Raw genomic sequence first — 18,308 nt, 5'->3', positions numbered from 1 at the left:
TCAGCTTAGATCCTCTTTGTGGCAACACAGGAAAAGCACCTTGTCACGAATCTGTTTGGTTTTCACCCCATACACAATGGGGTTCATCATGGGAGGAAAGAGGAGGTAGAAATTGGCCAAAAGGATGTGGATATGAGGGGACACCCGGTGGCCAAACCGGTGTATTATGGATGACAGAACCACTGGGGTGTAGACTACTAAGATGGCACAGACATGGGCAACACAAGTGCCGAAGGCCTTAGCCCGCTCCTCCTTGGAGGCCAGGCTCAGCACTGTCCCCAGGATCTTGACATATGACAGGCCAATGAACATCAAGTCAAGCCCCACAATAAAGAGGGCTACGATGATCCCATAGATATTATTGAACTTGGTATTGGCACAGGCCAGCTTCACCACAGCCATGTGCTCACAGTAACAGTGGGCAATGATGTGGGAGCGGCAGTAGGGCAGCCTCCTGAGGAGGAAGGGCAGAGGAAACATGAGAAAAACAGCTCTGGCCAAGGCAGCAAGTCCTGTCTTGGCTATCACTGCATTGGTAAGTATGGTAGTGTATCGCAGGGGGTTGCAAATGGCAACATACCTGTCAAAAGCCATGGCCAGCAGCACGGCCGACTCCATGATGGAAAAGGAATGAAGGAAAAACATCTGTACCAGGCAGCCAGTAAAACTGATCTCCCGAGCATTAAACCAGAAGACACTCAATGTTTTTGGCATGATGGTCATGGACAGCACCAAGTCAATGACTGCCAGCATGGCGAGGAAGTAGAACATGGGCTTGTGGAGAGAGGGCTCAGTCTTGATAATGTACAAGAGGGTGCCATTGCCTAGCAGAGCTACGGTGAACACTATACAGAAGGGGATGGAGATCCAGTGATGCATGGCTTCCAGCCCAGGGATGCCGGTGAGGAAGAACATTGCTGAGTTGGGCACTGATGTGTTGTCCTGGAGGGACATCCTTGCCAGCTTCACCCACAATGTCTTTCCTTACAATAAAACATAATGAGCAAATTCAGAGTAATGATTGTAAATTCTGTACCTGCTCAGTATCAGTCTAGGTCCCAGCTAACCTGGCCACATCTATCCTGCTACTTAGTCCTCTGCCAGGACTGCCATCCAGCCGAAACTGACCACATCAAATCCTTTTTCTCATTCCCAGCATCATTCATCCCCATCCCAGATGGACTGATGTACATCAGGGTCTGACTAAAAGTTTTCTCCTGGATTTTGGTATCAGCCCACAGTTTATTCAGTGCTCACTGGAGCACTGCAGGGCTACCTTAAGGTATCTGTCAGCATCTGACAGGACACCACCTTTCTATACACTTCTTCTTGCCTCTAATACCCATTAGTAGAGCCAAACAGGAAAGGACACACAAGTGGGTGTGGATCCAGGGGTTGTAGAGTGGTGCACTTGCACCCCGCCTTTGCTCTTTGCCACACCCAAACTTTAAAACCAAGTGCCTGGGAGGGACAGTGGCATTTCTATTCAGGCAGTGAGGAAGGAGGCAATTTATTTCATGGCTGATAATTTACCTGACTCCTATTAATCGCTCTTCACTCCACATATGTCAATAACTATCCCTCCTTTTTAATGGTCTCGATGTTCCACTATTCAAGCTATCCTTTCTTCTGTAATTTTGCTGCTTGTTTATCATTCCTGGTGATGTCTCTATTCCATATCACAGCCCTTACTTCAGGTGTGGTGATATTAACTCAGGTGTAGAAATGACTGACAGTGAAGTTTTGGAGGTATTGTGAAGACTCTTAGTATATTGTATTTTTTAATACAATATATAGTCTTAATCTGAGTAATATATCGCTATCATATTAATAGAGTTTCTAGCTGGATAAAAAGGTGTGTTGTGTTATATGTCATGATGTGCCACACCATCTGCACCCCCCTTTTCACAATCCTAGATCTGCCCACAAACACAAGTATTGAACAGATAGATTCCTAGAATAGCTCCACTTAAGGTAAAGGAGAAGGAAGTTTGTCCTGCAGAGCCCTTCTAGGAATGGATTGGCCCACTACTTGTATCTCCTGTGCTTTGCATGTGCCGCTGCCCCAAGGTCATAGAATCATAGTAGTCGGGTTGAAGGGACCTTGTAGTTCTTCAAGTCTGACCCGCTGCCTGGGCAGGAGAAAAACTGGGCTCAAATGATTCCAGCCAGGTAGGCATCAAGCCTCTTCTTAAAGACCCCCAGGGTAGGAGCCAGCACCACTTCCCTTGGAAGTTGGTTCCAGATCCTGGCCGCCCTGACTGTGAAGTAGTTCTTACGGATGTCTAATCTAAACCTACTCTCCAACAACTTGTGGCCGTTATTCCTTGTTATGCCGGGGGGCGCTAGGGGAAACAAGGTCTCTCCCAAACCCTTCTGGTCCCCCTAGTGATTTTATAGATAGTCATCAGGTCCCCCCTCAGCCTTCTCTTGTGAAGGCTGAACAGATTGAGGTCCCGCAGTCTCTCATTGTAGGCTCTGCCCTGCTGCCCCCTGATCATGCGGGTGGCCCTCTTCTGGACCCTCTCAATGTTGTCCACATCCCTCCTGAAAGGTAATAGAGTCTGGATGAAAAGTCTAACTCTTCAGGGGGACGCTCTTCAGGTTTAACCCTAAATATAGGCCAAAACGCCCTTTAACTTTAACAGGAGGGTCAAGAAGAAATCTCTATTCATATCCTAGGAAGTAGAGCTTGTCCATGGGCCATGAGAGTCAGTGGAAGTGCTCCTGCAATTGACTTCAATAGATTGTGGACCTATCATTGTACCTTGAAGCCTTTCCTTCTGAAGACCTGCCAATGTTTAAAATATTAAAGGGGTTAGGGGAAGAGGAAAAGAGTCAGATTGTGACAACCTTAAAGGTCAGTGCAACAAACCCTAAAGGTCCGGACTATTTTGAGTAAATGGGATTGTAATTTCCAAAGGAAAACACCTTGCCTTCTCATTCTCTTAGCTACTTCCTTCAGTGGCAGGATGGCATCTTAGTCTTTCCCCAGACTGTGCTATTGAGCTTATAACCTATCTGACAATTTGGTTATCATGGTCACTGCAGGAGCACCCCCTACTGGCCTGCCACAGACATCGCTTCCTTTTAGAGATGGCCCTGGCTGAAGACCACTCTAGGGAGCTGATGAATGAAGCCCACTCTACTGTGCTGCCTCTAGAAATGGATGCCAAATGCCCAGCAAGTGGTATAAGCCACTGGTGAGTAGCAATGCAACTTGGAAGGAACTGTTTTGATCCCAGTCAAACCCTAGACTATCACAGGAGGTAAACACACAACCTAAAGGATGTGAGGAGAAGACAAGGGGTATTTGAAGCTATTATTGCCAAGGCATAAAAACACAAGTTCCTATATAAGTAACTGTGAGGTAGCAGGTTATAGGAGAAATGCATGATGTGCATAGTGCTACAGACATTCTGCCACTTAGATTCCACAGGGTCATGAACTAGTACAAGGCACAGGGGAGCACTTGAGGTTTTAGTTTGTAAATCAAGTGTCATGTTGCATGAGATCCAATGAAGAGCTGTTGGGCAGGCAAGGAAACTAGAAAACCAACAAGCAAACCAACCCAGTTGGTGCATTTAACAAGGGCCAAGTTCTGCCTTCAGACAAGACAGTTCCTTTGTCATTAGAGTCAGTAACAACGCGGCACCTTTTTCAGGAAGTGACCCGCACTGAGCAGGCACAAGCTGCTTTAGAGGAGCAACTGTGGACAGCATCAATGTGCCCCAAAAGGGACCATGAGTCTGACTCTGCTTGAGTTGGAGCTGGTGGCAGAACTCCTGTAGATGTCTCCGGGGCTAGTCCGCACCCTGGCAACAACACCTGGGCTATCTCCCTTCTTCATTTCTTGCCTCTGATCTCCTCAACTCACCTTCACCTCACATGGATGTGCCCTCTCCTTTTCTCCTCTTTCCCCATGTCCTTCATATTTAAATTAAAATATTCCTTTCTATTTAGTACCCCTGCTCTCTGCAACTCCCTCCCTAGCATCTGATGAAGTAGGCTGTAGCCTAGGAACATTCATGCCTTGACAAACAAGTTAGTCTATATCAATGATTTTCAGACATGGTGCCAAGTTGAAATGTGGATGGATACCAGACCTGCATATTGATTACAGAAATAACCTCATACGTGTTCAAGGACTATATATGTGCTCTTAAACATGATGTTGCATTATATGATGTTCAACCTCTTCATCATTTACCTGTGTAGAAGTAATTGGCTTACTTGACTAGAAAAACAGACAAAGACCAGACGTGCTGATACTGCTTAATTCAAATGTTCTGAGATAAGGAATCTGCATTCCTGCATTCCTTGGGCTATCTTGATATCTTGCTCCGTGCATTCCTGCATGCCTTGGGATAGCCCTATGCATAGATAATTGTTTAAGTAAACTTTCTAAGTTTCTGTGTAATTTACTATTCTTTTGTTTCTCCAAGGTGTATCCTTTTATCTCTTTCTCTGTCCTTAGTATAAATATGTTTGTAACCTTAGAGGGTCTGAGAAATCCTTTGAAACAGACAAGGGTGATTCCCCTTGCTGTAGGGAATTCTCCCTGTGATCACAGTATAGCCTTAAATAAAGAAAAGCTGGCTCTGTCAGTTCTGATTCAACCACAACACGAAGTTTGATTTCTTCCACAATTTGGTGCCGTGACTCAGATAGAGACGCCCGGAGTGATCAGCTGGGACACAGACATCTCTTCACTGAAGCCCTGGTGCCAAACCAAGGTAAGAGACCTTTTGAAATCTCTATTGGGGCTTTTCACTGAGGGGCTGTCTCTGTGTCTTCCTGATTCACTGCTTGAGACTCACCCTAGCCAAACTTTTGCTGCCAGAACTGTCAGACCCGCTGTGTAAGTAGGAACTGTGAGTAGAAAGGTTAAGAGCCAAGGTTAAGAGTTAAGACTCTGTGTTGCTGTTGTCAGTGAAAGTATTTCCCTGTATGAATTGAGTTCAGTTCTGTAAAGAACTGTGAGGTCTCTCTGAGGCCAGAAGTAGAAACCTTGTGCAGCCGCCCTGAGGACACCAGATTTGTTCTGTGCGCTCTTCAAAAGCAAGGGTGCAAGGTGGAAACTCTTAGAGTGTGAATGTTTTTCCACGATAAGTGTTGACCAAGGCTGAGACTAAAGAAATGCTCTTGAACCTCGTGCTTCAACTTAGAAATTCCCTTGTGTGAATTGAGAGTATGAATTGAGAAATATGAGCCACTGACCAGGTCTGAGACTAAGGTTGGGTTCAGCCGCCCAAGGCTGTCCGGAAGGGCAGTTTTGAATGCAAGGGGCCCAACTGGAACCTCGTGACCCAGTGGGCAGATTTACCCTTTCCCCACCCTCATAAATGAGCCGTGTCTAACCGTGAGTAACTAAGTTGTGTGCTGTTATTGCAGGGGAGTCTTGTCTTTGGACATTAGCCACAGCATCTCTGTGCCACTAGCAAATCTCACAACCTGACCGGACACCCTGAATAAGCCATTCCGGTATGACCTGTGTGAATTGAGTTTAAAGATATGGGGAGCGGAGTGTCTAAAAACATACTGGCTCCGCCAAAAGGGACTCCAGCATTGTACATGTACACACACGATGGCCATAGAAGTTGTAAGTTTCTAGACAAATGGAATTGGTATACCAGAGATAATTTTAGCCCACTGTTTCCCCTGGAGGGAACATTTGATTTAAATAAAATTGTTCATCTCTGCAGAGACCTTGAGTTAAGAGGTAGAAATATACCACAGACTCAGTGGGACACATTTTTTGATTGGTATGAAGAAGCTTTCAAAAGACATCAAGAATCTCAAGTTCGGAGTCTTAAAGACTCCCAAGAGAAACTGAAATCTCAGATAAAGGAATTAAACAGAAAGGTGCAGCAAAAGGGGGCCCCCCATCAATAGTACCATCAGCACCAAAACAACTTTATCCACAAATAACTGAGAATGAATCTGCAGAAGATATAACTGATTTTCTTAATGTGCCACCCCCATATCAGTTCCGGCACAATCTGAACCTGAAGAAGTCCAAAGTAACCAAACAGACTCTTCTGGCAAGAATAGCCCACCTCACCAGGAAACTATCACTCAACAACCATCACCTGCCCCCGGGGCATGCCTATGCCCACCGAAGACATGGCGTCTGTCTCCTGAAATCTCAAGTCCCTTCTCTTGTTTAAGGTCTGGTACCCAGTATAGTCCAGCCCCTTCTTTAAAATCTAAGAAGGCTTAGCTTATGCCTTTATGCCAACTTCCAGGGCAAGGTCCAAATGGGGAAACTACAATCACAGTCCCTGTTCCCTGGACCCCAGGAGATCTCCTAAACCTTGTTAAACAATTTCCCAACATCAGAGAGGAGCCCCAGGAATTTAAAGATGAATTGGAAACTGTAATCCATTGTTATGATCCAACATGGGAAGATTTGAACCAATTAATGAGCAGTGCTCTGCCCTCTGAGGTCCGCAACCGCCTCATCACACAGCCTACTTGGCCTACTCAAGACCCCGGAATTGGAGATCACTTAGCAGATGCCCGAAGATGCCTCCTTGAGGCTGTGCTTAAAATTTCCCTCAGGAAAACTGACTGGACCAAAATACATACTGCAAACAAAATAAAGGAGACTCCCCAGCAGACTACATGGACTGCTTGAAACTAGTATTTGAAAGACATTCTGGTATTGAAAATGCAGCAGAAACTGCCCCAGAAGCAGTTGCTTCCGCTTTTGTCCACGGACTTCTTTCTAAAGTCCAGGAACAGTTGTGCACAGTTGCTGTAGGCTGGCAGACTAAGCCACTCGCAGAACTAGTCACCATTGCAAATCATTGTACAGCCTGCCAGGAAAAGAAAAAGGAATCCACGGAAACTCAGCTAATGTCATTGCAATTACAGACTTTAGACAGGAGCAAAAGCCGAGGTTTCCATCAAGGACAGTTCAGAGGCAGGGGATGGGATGGGACAGTTCATGGTCGTGGGATGGGATGAGGAGGATTTCAGTCCCAAAATAATGACAGTTGTCATTATTCTGGCCAACCAATACACTTGAAGGCTCAATGTCCTCACCGGCCTGGCCAGCCGGGGATGACGTTTAAACCTCCACCACCTCCTCTCACTCAATTCTCTGTCCCGAATCAGGGAGCCTCCTGTTAGGCCAGCCTGAGGAATAGTAACATCATCACAGCCCCGCTTCTCCCACTTAATCAAGATGATCCCCTTGTTTCCTGCATGATAAATGGCATCTCTACAAAATGTTTAGTAGACACCGGTGCAAGCCGCTCTCCTCTTCGAGCTGAAGAATTTTCCACAGCTCCCCTCTCCTCTGCTGTTGTACACGCTGTGGGAATTTCAAATCAAATAGTTCCTCATCCTGTTTCCCAACCATGACATGTTTCTCTTGGTCGTGTTTCTGATCAACATGCCTTTCTCCTTAGTCCTTGTTCTCCTGTTAATTTGTTAGGCAGAGATTTGCTTTGTAAACTCAGCTGTACTATCTATTGTTCTCCTAATGGTGTTTATTTAGATGTCCCTTGTGATAACGAGATAGCAGCACTTGCTGCTTTAGCTAGCTCACCTCCCGAACCCGAGTTCCCTGATCTTTCTGTGTTGCAAGAAGAAATCATAAAAGCTGTCCCTTCGTTTCCCTGGTCCCAGCATGCTAATGAAGTAGGACAAATCCATACTGCCCAGCCTGTAAAAATTAGATTAAACCCAGCTAAGCCTTTACCCTAAGTTGCTCAATACCCTTTACGTCCAGAAGCTGAAGGGATATGCCCTGTTATAACTGTCCTTTTAAAGCAAGATATCAAGATAGCCCAAGGAATGCAGGAATGCGGATTCCTTATCTCAGAACATTTGAATTAAGCAGTATCAGCACGTCTGGTCTTTGTCTGTTTTTCTAGTCAAGTAAGCCAATTACTTCTACACCTGGAAGATGGGATGCTGTGCACCCTAAGCAAGCTTACAGATGACACCAAGCTCAGGGGAGTAGTAGATATGCTGGAGGGTCGGGCTAGGATTCAGAGTGACACAGAGAAATTGGAGGATTGGGTCAAAAGGAATTTCATGAGGTTCAGCAATGACAAGTGCGAAGTCCTGCACTTAGGAGAGAACAGTCCCATGCACTGGTGCAGGCTGGGGGCTGACTGGCTGGGCAGCAGCTCTGTGGAAAAGGACCTGGGGGTGACTGTGGAAAATAAATTGAATAGGAGCCAGCAGTGTGTCCTCGTTAACAAGAAGGCTAACAGCATCCTTGGCTGCATTGGTAGGAGTGTTGCCAGTAGGTCAAGGGGAGTGATTTTCCCCTCTATTCAGCACTGGGGAGGCCACATCTGCAGTCCTGTGTCCATTTTTGCCCTCCCCCCACCTCCACCCCATTACAGAAAGGATGGAGAGAGTCCAGTGGAGGGCAAGGAAAATGGCTGGGGGACTGGGGAACAGAACTTGAAAAGAGAGACTCAGGGAACTTGGCTGAGGGAACAGGGTTTCTTTGTGCTCTCCCAGGCCTGTTAGGCTGCAGAAGAGAAGTCTGAGGGGGAATTTGATTTCATCCTTCAACTCCCTTCAAGGGGGGTTGCAAAAAGGATGGAGCTGGACAGTTCTCTGTGGTAGATGACAGGACAAGGAGCAATGGGCTTAAGTTGCAGCAAGGGAAGTTGAGGTTGGATGTTAGGAAAAACTCTCTCACTAGGAGGGTGGTAAAGCCCTGAAACAGGTTACCCAGAGAGGTGGTGGCATCTCCATCCTTGGAGGTTTTTAAGACTCGGATAGACAAAGGCTTGGCTGGGATGATGTATTTGGGGGCGATTCTGCTCTGAGCAGTGGGTTGGGTTAGATGTGACTTCCTGAGATCCCTTCCAACCCTCATTTTCTATGTGTCAATGATTGGGATCTCATACTCCACAGATTACCCATCATGAACATTGAGTCTTCTTTTATGTCAGTGTTTCCAAAATGTGGTATAACCTACATTCTTCCTTTCAAGATTTATCCCTTGAATTTAAATGGAATAAAATAGCTCTTATTCGATGACCCCAGCTACCCACACTCTGCATATCACCCTGCAGAAATTTGCTCATCCTTTAAATTCCACCAATCTGCATTATCTGCAAATCTTACCAGCCATGAATTCCTTTTTCTCCCAATTATTGACACAGGCTCGTTAGACTAGCATTGGTTCAAGAACATTGTCTTGTAGGCTATCTGTAGATACACCATATTTGAATGAGGCTTGGTCATTTAAAATTATTTTTTGAGATCTATCATAGTTCTTTCTAAAAGTGCATGTAACATGTATTGTACTGATTTTGCATATGGTAATTTTTCATCTGAGAGGTTAAAGCTAGGGGACACCATTAGATCATCTAGTTTGACCTGATTGTAGTTTATCCCTGTACGGAGCCCAGCATCTTCTGTTTGGCTATAGCACATCTTCCAGAAAGGAACCTGACTTTGAACTGGTGAACTCAGGGCACTCGGTGGCATGTTCGAATTGTTAGACGCCCTTGTTAAAGTATTTTGCCTTTCCCATTTGAACTGCACTACCTTCACCATTCAGGCAGTAGCCACTGGCTCTTTCTATAACATTTTTCAAAGTCCTCCAATATCCAGTATTTCCCTTCATTGTGGGTATTACACACTGCAATCGTATCTTTTTTGCTAAATAAACAGATTGTGCTCTTTACACCCCTCACTATAAGGTGCGTGCTTTATTTCTGTGGCTATTCTTTGCAACCTCTTCAATTTTTTATTACCTTCATTGCAACATGGGTACCAGAGCCAGATGCAGTGTTGGAAAGTGAGTCTCTACCATGCTGCAGACAATGAAAACCTTTCTCACCTTGCTTCTACTAATAGCGTATTCTGAGTGGCTTGTCATATATAGCCCCTGCCTTCTAGGATACTGCTTCCCCTCATCCACTGCACTGGGTAGGCTCAGCCTGCATATAACTTCCTATGGCTTTACTGAAACACATTTCAAACCAGACTAAAATTTCAAGTGATGCAGATCTCTACACAGGACTGTACTGTCCCCAGCACATAGGCTGGTCAAAAGGTTAAGCAGTTTCATGGCTCTTAACTGAATCAAATGAAAACATTACTCGTGTCAGCATGAGGCCTCCAGGAAATGAGCCCCAGAATATAATCCCTATTGTAATGCATTTGTCCAAGAGGACAGAACAAAGTTTCTTTGGGTAACCTGAGCTCCCAAGGTTTCTGGAAAAGCCAGTGATTCCTTAGCAGACATATGTCTGTTTGGCTAGTATGAAATAATCAAATCATTACTCTTTCCCACCCATGTGAGAGGGCACAGTTTTCCACTGGCTTTCAATTGGCCTTGGAGAAAGACCCTGGATTAAATGTAATGTGACCTGCCCCAGCTCACCTGGATCCAGTTGCCTCTTCTTCACCCTCAACAAAACTAGGCAGACTGCATGACTCTTCAGCTGGCCAGGGTTTTGCAGAGGTACTTATACAGCCTATGAACCTGTCTTGCTTTACTCCCCTAGGGAGAGGGACTTCAGAGACATTAACCGTTACAACAATCAATCTGCCTCCTAGATAAGGGAATAGCAGAAGGTGGTGTATATAAATTAACCTTTTCCACCTTGGTGTTCCTGTCTGCATACAAAAGAATGAGCTAGATTCTAAAGGGAACGTGAACCTGGGAGTTTCATAGTCATTCAGAGCTGAGGGTGCCAATGCCCACCATGAACGTGCTCCTGGAAGTGCCCGCACAAGTTATTTGTGCAAATGTAAATGTTTGTAAACATGGTTGAAGACCTGACAACTGGTGCTGTCATTTCCCAAGTCTGACTATGAAGAAATTAATATGGTTTGGTTTCATAGATTGCATAGACATTAGGGCTGGAAGGGTCCTCAGAAGATCATCAAGTCCAGCCCCCCGCCCAAAGGGCAGGAAGTCAGCTGGGGTCACAGGATCCCAGCAAGATAAGCATCCAACTTGCTCTTGAAGGTGTTCAATGTAGGTGCTTGAACCACCTCCGCTGGCAGACTGTTCCAGACCTTGGGGGCTCGGACAGGAAAGAAATTCTTCCTTATGTCCAGCCTGAAATGGTCTTGAAGTAGTTTATGACTGTTTGACCTCGTCATCCCTTGGGGCGCTCTGGTGAACAAACGTTCCCCCAGATCCTGGTGGTCACCCCTGATAAACTTACAGGTGGCCATCAGATCGCCCCTGAGCCTGCGCTTTTCCAGGCTAAAGAGTCCCATGGCTCTCAGCCTGTCGTCATAAGGTCTGTTTTCCTGACCTCTAATCATGCATGTGGCTCTTCTCTAGGCTCTCTCAAGCTTCTCCACGTCCTTTTTGAATTGTGGAGCCCAAAACTTGATGCAGTTTTCCAGCTGTGGCCTCACCAAGGCCAAGTACAAGGGGAGAACAACGTCCCGGGATTGCTTGAGAAGCATTTATGGATGCAAGCCAGCATTTTGGTCACTTTACTAGCCGCAGAATAACATTGCAGGCTCATGTTCATCTTGTGGTCAATGATGACCCCCAAGTCTCTTTCTTCTGTAGCGCTAGCCAGTGTAGCACTGCCGAGCCTATAAGGATGCTGCAGGTTTTCCTTCCCAAGGTGGAGAACCTTGCATTTTTCAGTATTAAACACAATCAGGTTCTCATTTGCCCATTTGCTGAGCTTGTCCAGGTCAGCCTGGATCACCCACCTATCTTCTGGTGTGGATGCTTTGCCCCAAAGTTTGGTGTCATCGGCGAACTTGGCCAGTCTGCTTCTGACACCAATGTCCATATCATTAATGAAGATGTTGAAAAATATGGGTCCCAGGACAGAGCCTTGAGGGACCCCACTGGTCACAGGACACCATGATGAGTGACTGCCATCAATTACTATGCTCTAGGTCCGAACACAGAGCAAATTCCACAGCCAGCAGATCGTGGTGGACACAAGGACACAATTGGCCAGTTTGGCCAAGGGGTGATCATGAGATACCAGATCAAAGGCTTTTTTGAAGTCAAGATATATGACATCAATCTCTTCTCCCTTGTCCAGGTGATAGGTCACCTGGTCATAGAAGGAAATGAGATTGGTCAAGCAAGACTTACCTGCAACAAACCCATGCTGGCTATCCCTTAGGATGTTGGCGTCGGCCAGTCTGTTAAGGATGGCCTCTTTAATAAACTTTTCTAAGATCTTGCCTCAGATAGAGGTCAGGCTGATGGGCCTATAGTTAGCCGGATCCACTTTCCTCCCTTTCTTGAAGCTGGGCACCACATTGGCCTTCTTCCAATCTTCAGGCACTACACCAGAGTGCCAGGAGCTCTCGAAGACCCATGCCAGGGGCTGGGCTATGAACCTCGCCAGCTCCTTGAGTACCCTGGGGTGCAGGTTGTCAGAGCCATCTGATTTGAAAGTATTCATCTTCTCAAGGTGTTCCTTCATGAGGTCAGCATTAATGGAGGGCAGGGGATCTCCCTCCCCTGGATCACCCTGTCCCATAGCAGCCATAGGCATCCTATGGGACTGATGAAAGACCGATGCAAAGTACCCATTTAATAGGCTGGCTTTTTCCTGGGCTTCAGTTGTCAGTTGCTCCATCTAGTTCAGCAGAGGTCCAATGTTGCCCTTGCTTTTCCTCCAGCTCCCCACATATCTGAAAAAGGACTTTTTATTGTCCTTGATGCTCAAAGCTAGTTGGAGTTCGGTTGCAGCCTTGGCTTTCCTGGTTTGGTCCCTGCAGGACCGGACCAGTGCAGAATAATCCTCCTTGGAGATGAATCCCATCCTCCATCCTTTGTAGGCCTTTCTTTTTAGCCTCAGAAGGTCTGCTAGGTCCCTGGAGAGCCAGGGGGGCTGCTGTGCCCTCTTGCTGCCTTTCCACTGCGATGGAATAGACTTAGCTTGTGTATTGAGGATCACTCCCTTGAGGAACAACCACTCTTCTTGAACTCCCCTCTACCTGGGGTCATAGTCCTTTAGGGCCTGACTGACAAACCTCCTGAGCTTGTCAAAGTCGGCTTTCCTGAAGTCAAGGACATCTGTGTTGCTTGCCAGCTTTACGGTGGATGGTGAAGGTGATCAGATCTTGGTTGCTGTCACCCAGCTTCCTATCGATCACTAGGTCACTGGTTAGGTCATCCCCAGTATCCAGTACCAGGTCGAGCAGCGATTTACCTCTCATTGGCCCATAGACTTCTTGAGTCAGGGAGAGGTCATCCACACACAAGAGGAAGCTTTGCGACCACTTGGATTTTGCTGAGTGATCCTCCCACGAGATGTCCAGGTAAGTGAAGTCACCCATGACAACTATGGTCCTGGAGCATGCGGCCTCAGCCAGTTCCTGGGAGAACTCCTGGTCAAGCTCAGGAGCTCCTTCTGCTTATTCCCCAGGTACCTGGCATTAGTGTACAGGCAGGCAAGTGTCCTCTTGAGGGCTCTTGCCTTGCTCACAGATTGTACCAGCACTGGGGCAGGGTGGGCTCCCTTAAGTGCCTTCGCCTGCTGGCTTTGCAAGGGTTGCTCAGTTGGCCATCAGTGGCAGTAGTTCCCTCATCTCCCAGTGGGCTTAGTTACATGATAATATTATGGAATTATACAGCATAGAAACCTAAGGCTGGAAGGGACCTCTGGAAGTCATCTGGTCCACCTCTGGTTATCAGAAATGTAGGTCCACTCGGCTTTTGGAAAGTAAGACTACAGTCTGTCTATAAACAGGACTCTTTTTGCAAGCTTAGGCTTGTAAATTAAGGTACAGTTATAATTCCCTTTATTGCTACCCTTCCTGAATCCTTGTCTACCATACAGGAGACCTGGGTTTGATTCCCAGACACTTATACAACTACAGCCATAGAGGCACAAAACATCTGGACTCAGTTTGGTCTTTGGATTCTGTCTCAGTGCCCTAAAGGGAGGATGGAAGATCTGGGCAGCCTCCACTTCTCTAAAAAAAAGTTGCTACTCAGGCATATGCATCAAAGGTCTGGCTGGCCCTTATGTATACACCATTATCCAGGAGGATCAACAATTGCCACCACCACCACCTTTCCCAATGAATCCTCTTCCCTTCCTTTTTAGCAGGCACCATCCAAGTCGGAATTTGCTGTGTGTATCCTACACATGGCTTATTGCAACAGTCACCCTCTGACTGGTTTATTTACTTTTCTATCTCTCATTAAGACATCAATAAAAAGAAGGAACCATTTCTTGCATGTAGTTGCAAGATGCCAAGTCCCTGGGGTTACATCCTTGGGAAAATCACAATTCTGGAAGAGAAGACATCTTATTCAGTCCTGCACCATCATGAAATGCTGATTGCCAGTATCCTGTTTGCTTTTCACCTTTGTTTATAACCTTCACTGACTAGGCCACTTTGCTTTTACAACTTCTCTAAGGCACTTAAAACAAATATATATATGTTTCAGCAAAATGCCACCCAACACATTTGGTTATGTAATTCACTGCAACCAGCAATTTTAAAGCTGGGGTGAATTACCTATTTTAAGGGCTTTTTGCAAAATGTTTTCTTTCAAGCTTTCTGCTCTGTTTAATTTGACCTCATTACCGGTTTAGCTAGATCTGCTGAGTTCTTGCTTTGCTTGGATGATCAGGCTCATTGTTGCATCAGGAAAGGTTCACTTTATTGTCACTAAGAAATAGACTTGGGTGCCTTCTGCTTTAGCCATACTTATGCATCTTGGCCCAGGGTGCCACATTTGGGGTCAGGAAGGGATTTTACCCCCTGGCCAGATTGGTGTGGACTTGTGAAGGTTTTTGCCTCCTTCAGGGAGGGTGGGGGGACAGGCATGGCCTCTAATTGGGATCTTTGGAGCATCTATTAAAAACCTTTATAGAAGCAGGATGTTGGCCATTGTGGTCCTCCTGCTTTTCCTGTGGCATGTTCAGGTGTGATGCCTGGTGCTGTGGCAGGTTGGATGGTAGGGGTGTGTGAAGCTTCAGTATCCGATTTCATTCAGAGAAAATTTGACCCAATTTGGAGGCTGAGTCACTGAATCCAAATTGACTTGGGAAACCAAAAAAACCCACCAAATTGAACTGTAGCCTCTAAATTGATTCAGAAAAAATTTGGAAAAAGATTTGGGGATTTGGAGATTCAGAAGGCAGTTTTTCAGGGGAACAGAAACTGAGAAGAGGGAGGGGAATTATGGTCGGGGGGAGACTGACATCTGTAGCTGGCCAGTGACTGTGATTTTTCCTTGAGTCCCCTTCCAATCATGGTTCTCTGGGATAGGGATGTACAAACAGTCTATAAGCCTCTGCTTGCAGCCTTTATGTCCCTTTTGTGAGCTGTTTCTGCCTGAACACTGGGAAGGACCCCTGTTACAGGCTGTCATGCCTGCAGTTTTCCTTCTGCTGCATCTTAACACACACACACACACAAAGTCACACCTCACAGTTTGGCTTGTCAGCACCTTGAGGTGCAGTTTCCCAAAAACCCCTGCACCTATCTCCTTGAAACTTGGCAGGTCTCATGCTCTGAGATGAGGCTACCAACCCAGCTATTTTCATCCAAATCTACCAAAAAATGATGAAGTTGTAGGTATTTCAGTGATTCCCCATTATAGTCTACTGCCAAATTGCTGAATCTCTCCGAATCAGCGCCAAATCTTCCAAAGCTGATTCAGCTGAATTGATTTGGGACAGTGATCCAAATCTCTGAATTGAATCTTTGTCCTCCAAACCTTAATCCTAATCAAATACTTTCCTATTCACATAGGCCTAGTGGATAGTAATTTTACTAAGAGGTTGGATAATGGATTTGTCTTGGATGGTTTGGACACACATGTCAGTTATTTCTACACCTGAGTTAATAATAGTACATCTGAGGTAAGGTTTTCAGCTAGAGATAGAAACAGTCTGCAGGGCTATGACCTGGAAGACATATATTCCCAGGCATGGCAAACAGACAGCAGCCTTGGAGAAGAAAGGTTAGTTTGAAGAATGGAACACCTGGAGCGCCTGTACACATGACAGGGATTTATTCCTAGGGGTGTCATTCTATGCCCCCTCAATTGACATGCTGGGCTTTAATATTCTGTCCCTGTATACACATGATAGCCCAAAAATTTCATGAAATGCTCAGTGCTGTATTCAAACTTAAGTACTGTAGAGGGTGCCGCACAAGGGTCATGGGATTATAGCCGGCAGATCCTTTCTGACTAACCTGGTCTCTTTTTATGACCAGGTCACAAAGTCCTTAGGTGCATGGGAGGAAGTAGATATTATTTACCTGGATTTTAAAAAGGCTTTTGACACAGTGTCACACCCAGTTCTTACAAGTAAACTGAGTAGCTGTGATGTGGATTTTTTCAGTTAGGTTGGTGAAAAACTGGCTTATGAGATGCACCCAAAGAGTGGTTGTGGATGGGTCAGTTTCTACCTGGAGAGATGTAGGCAGTGGTGTCCCCCAAGGCTCTGATCTTCGACCAGTACAAGGCCCGCCGCACCAAGGCCCCTGCCCTGCCGGAGCTTAGCAACAGGTTCGCACCTCTTGCAGCCCCAGCAGAGCCCATGCAGTTGCCAGCTCCCGCAGGTAACCCAGGCTCGACCGCAGCTACTGGCCCCGCTCTCCTCAACACAAAGCGTAAGGTGTTTGTTGTGGGAGACTCCATCCTGCGGGCACTGAGGGGGCAATCTGCCACCCCGACCCCTTAGCCCAGGAAGTCCGCTGCTTCCCGGGGGCCCGCATCCGAGACATTGTGGAGAGGATCCCGCAGCTCCTCCAGCCCACAGACCACTACCCCATGATCCTTATTCATGTGGGCACCAATGACACGGCTCGGAGCACCCCCAGCTAGGTCATGAGGCGCTACAGGAAGTTGGGAGTGGGGCTTAGGGGTCTGGGAGCTCAGATGGTGTTTTCATCGATCCTCCCAGTCTCAGGCTATGGGCTGAGGAGGGAGAGGAGGATCCACGCAGTGAACCAAAGACTGCGGCGCTGGTGTCATCGGGAAGCCTTTGGCTTCCATGACCACAGCCCGCTCTTTGGAGAGAGAGGCAGCGAGCTGCTGGGAAGAGATGGCCTCCACCTCTCTCCCCTGGGGAGGAGGCTCTTCTCAGCCAGGCTGGCTGACCTGCTTCACCGGGCTTTACACTAAGCCCGCTGGGGGATGGGGGGACGACTGCCCCTGCTGGCCCGCTGAACGGCCCTTGCAAAGCCAGCAGACCAAGGCACTTAAGGGGGCACTTAAGGGAGCCCACCCCTGCCCCAGCCCTGGCACAATCTATGGGCAAGGCAAGAACCCCCAAGGGCACACTTGCCTGCCTGTACACTAATGCCAGGAGCCTGGGCAACAAGCAGGACGAGCTCGTCCTCCTGCTCAGTGCAAAGAAATATGATGTCATTGGGATAACGGAGACATGGTGGGACTCCACCCATGACTGGACCACGGGTATAGAGGGCTATACCCTGTACAGGAGGGATCGTGTAGATAAAAGGGGTGGGGGTGTAGCTCTCTATGTGAAGGAAAGCTACATGTCCCTGCAAGCTGATGTTGGCGACCGGCATGGACAGCTAGAGACCCTCTGGGTAAAAATTCGTGGGGAATTTGGCACAGGGGACACAACGGTGGGAGTCTACTACAGACCTCCCACCAAAGTCCCGAGCCTGACCAGGAGTTCGCCCGGGAACTGACTAAGGCCGCTTTCTCCAGGACCTTGGTTGTCATGGGTGACTTCAATTACCCGGACATCTCATGGGAAGATCATTCAGCTAAATCTGAGCGGGCGCAAAGCTTTCTCTCATGCGTGGATGACCTCTACCTGACTCAAGAAGTCTATGGGCCAACGAGAGGCAAAGTGCTGCTTGACCTGGTACTGGCTACGGGGGATGACCTAATCGGTGACCTAGTGATTGATGGAAAGTTGGGTGACAGAGACCACGAGCTAATCACCTTCACCATCCGCCGTAAAGCTGGCAAGTCAGTCAGCAACACAGAAGTACTTGACTTCAGAAAAGCCAACTTTGACGAGCTCAAGAGGCTAGTCGGTCAGGCCCTCAGGGACCATGACCCCAGGGAGATGGGAGTTCAAGAACAGTGGTTGCTTCTCAAGGAAGCGATCCTCAGTGCACAAGCTAAATCTATCCCAACACGGAGGAAAGGCAACAAGAAGGCACAGCAGCCCTCCTGGCTCTCCAGAGACCTAGTGGACCTACTGTGCCTAAAAAGGAAAGCCTACAAAGGATGGAGGACGGGATTCACCTCCAAGGAGGATTACTCCGTGCTGGTCCGGTCCTGCAGGGACCAAACCAGGAAAGCGAAGGCTGCAACTGAACTCCAACTAGCTTCAGGCATCAAGGACAACAAAAAGTCCTTTTTCAGATATGTG

The 18,308-nt window shown here is 47.1% G+C and overlaps 1 protein-coding gene across 1 annotated transcript; it reads right to left on the bottom strand.

Moving 5' to 3' along the window:
- Positions 1-954, bottom strand: LOC149875608 (olfactory receptor 52K1-like). Its single transcript, XM_090058319.1, has one exon. It carries the CDS (start codon positions 952-954, stop codon positions 1-3), a length of 954 nt encoding a protein of 317 aa, XP_089914445.1.
- Positions 955-18,308: the final 17,354 nt, after the last annotated feature.

Source organism: Crocodylus siamensis, chromosome 1 (assembly GCF_052110815.1).
Source record: "Crocodylus siamensis isolate JL-2025a chromosome 1, ASM5211081v1, whole genome shotgun sequence".
NCBI lineage: Eukaryota > Metazoa > Chordata > Crocodylia > Crocodylidae > Crocodylus > Crocodylus siamensis.
Note: the sequence above shows the minus strand (reverse complement) of the source record. Positions and strands in the feature narration are given on the sequence as shown.

What these genes read in the sequence shown, in the direction of transcription:
- LOC149875608 (XM_090058319.1), bottom strand. Translation starts at nt 954, where the DNA reads ATGTCCCTCCAGGACAACACATCAGTGCCCAACTCAGCAATGTTCTTC.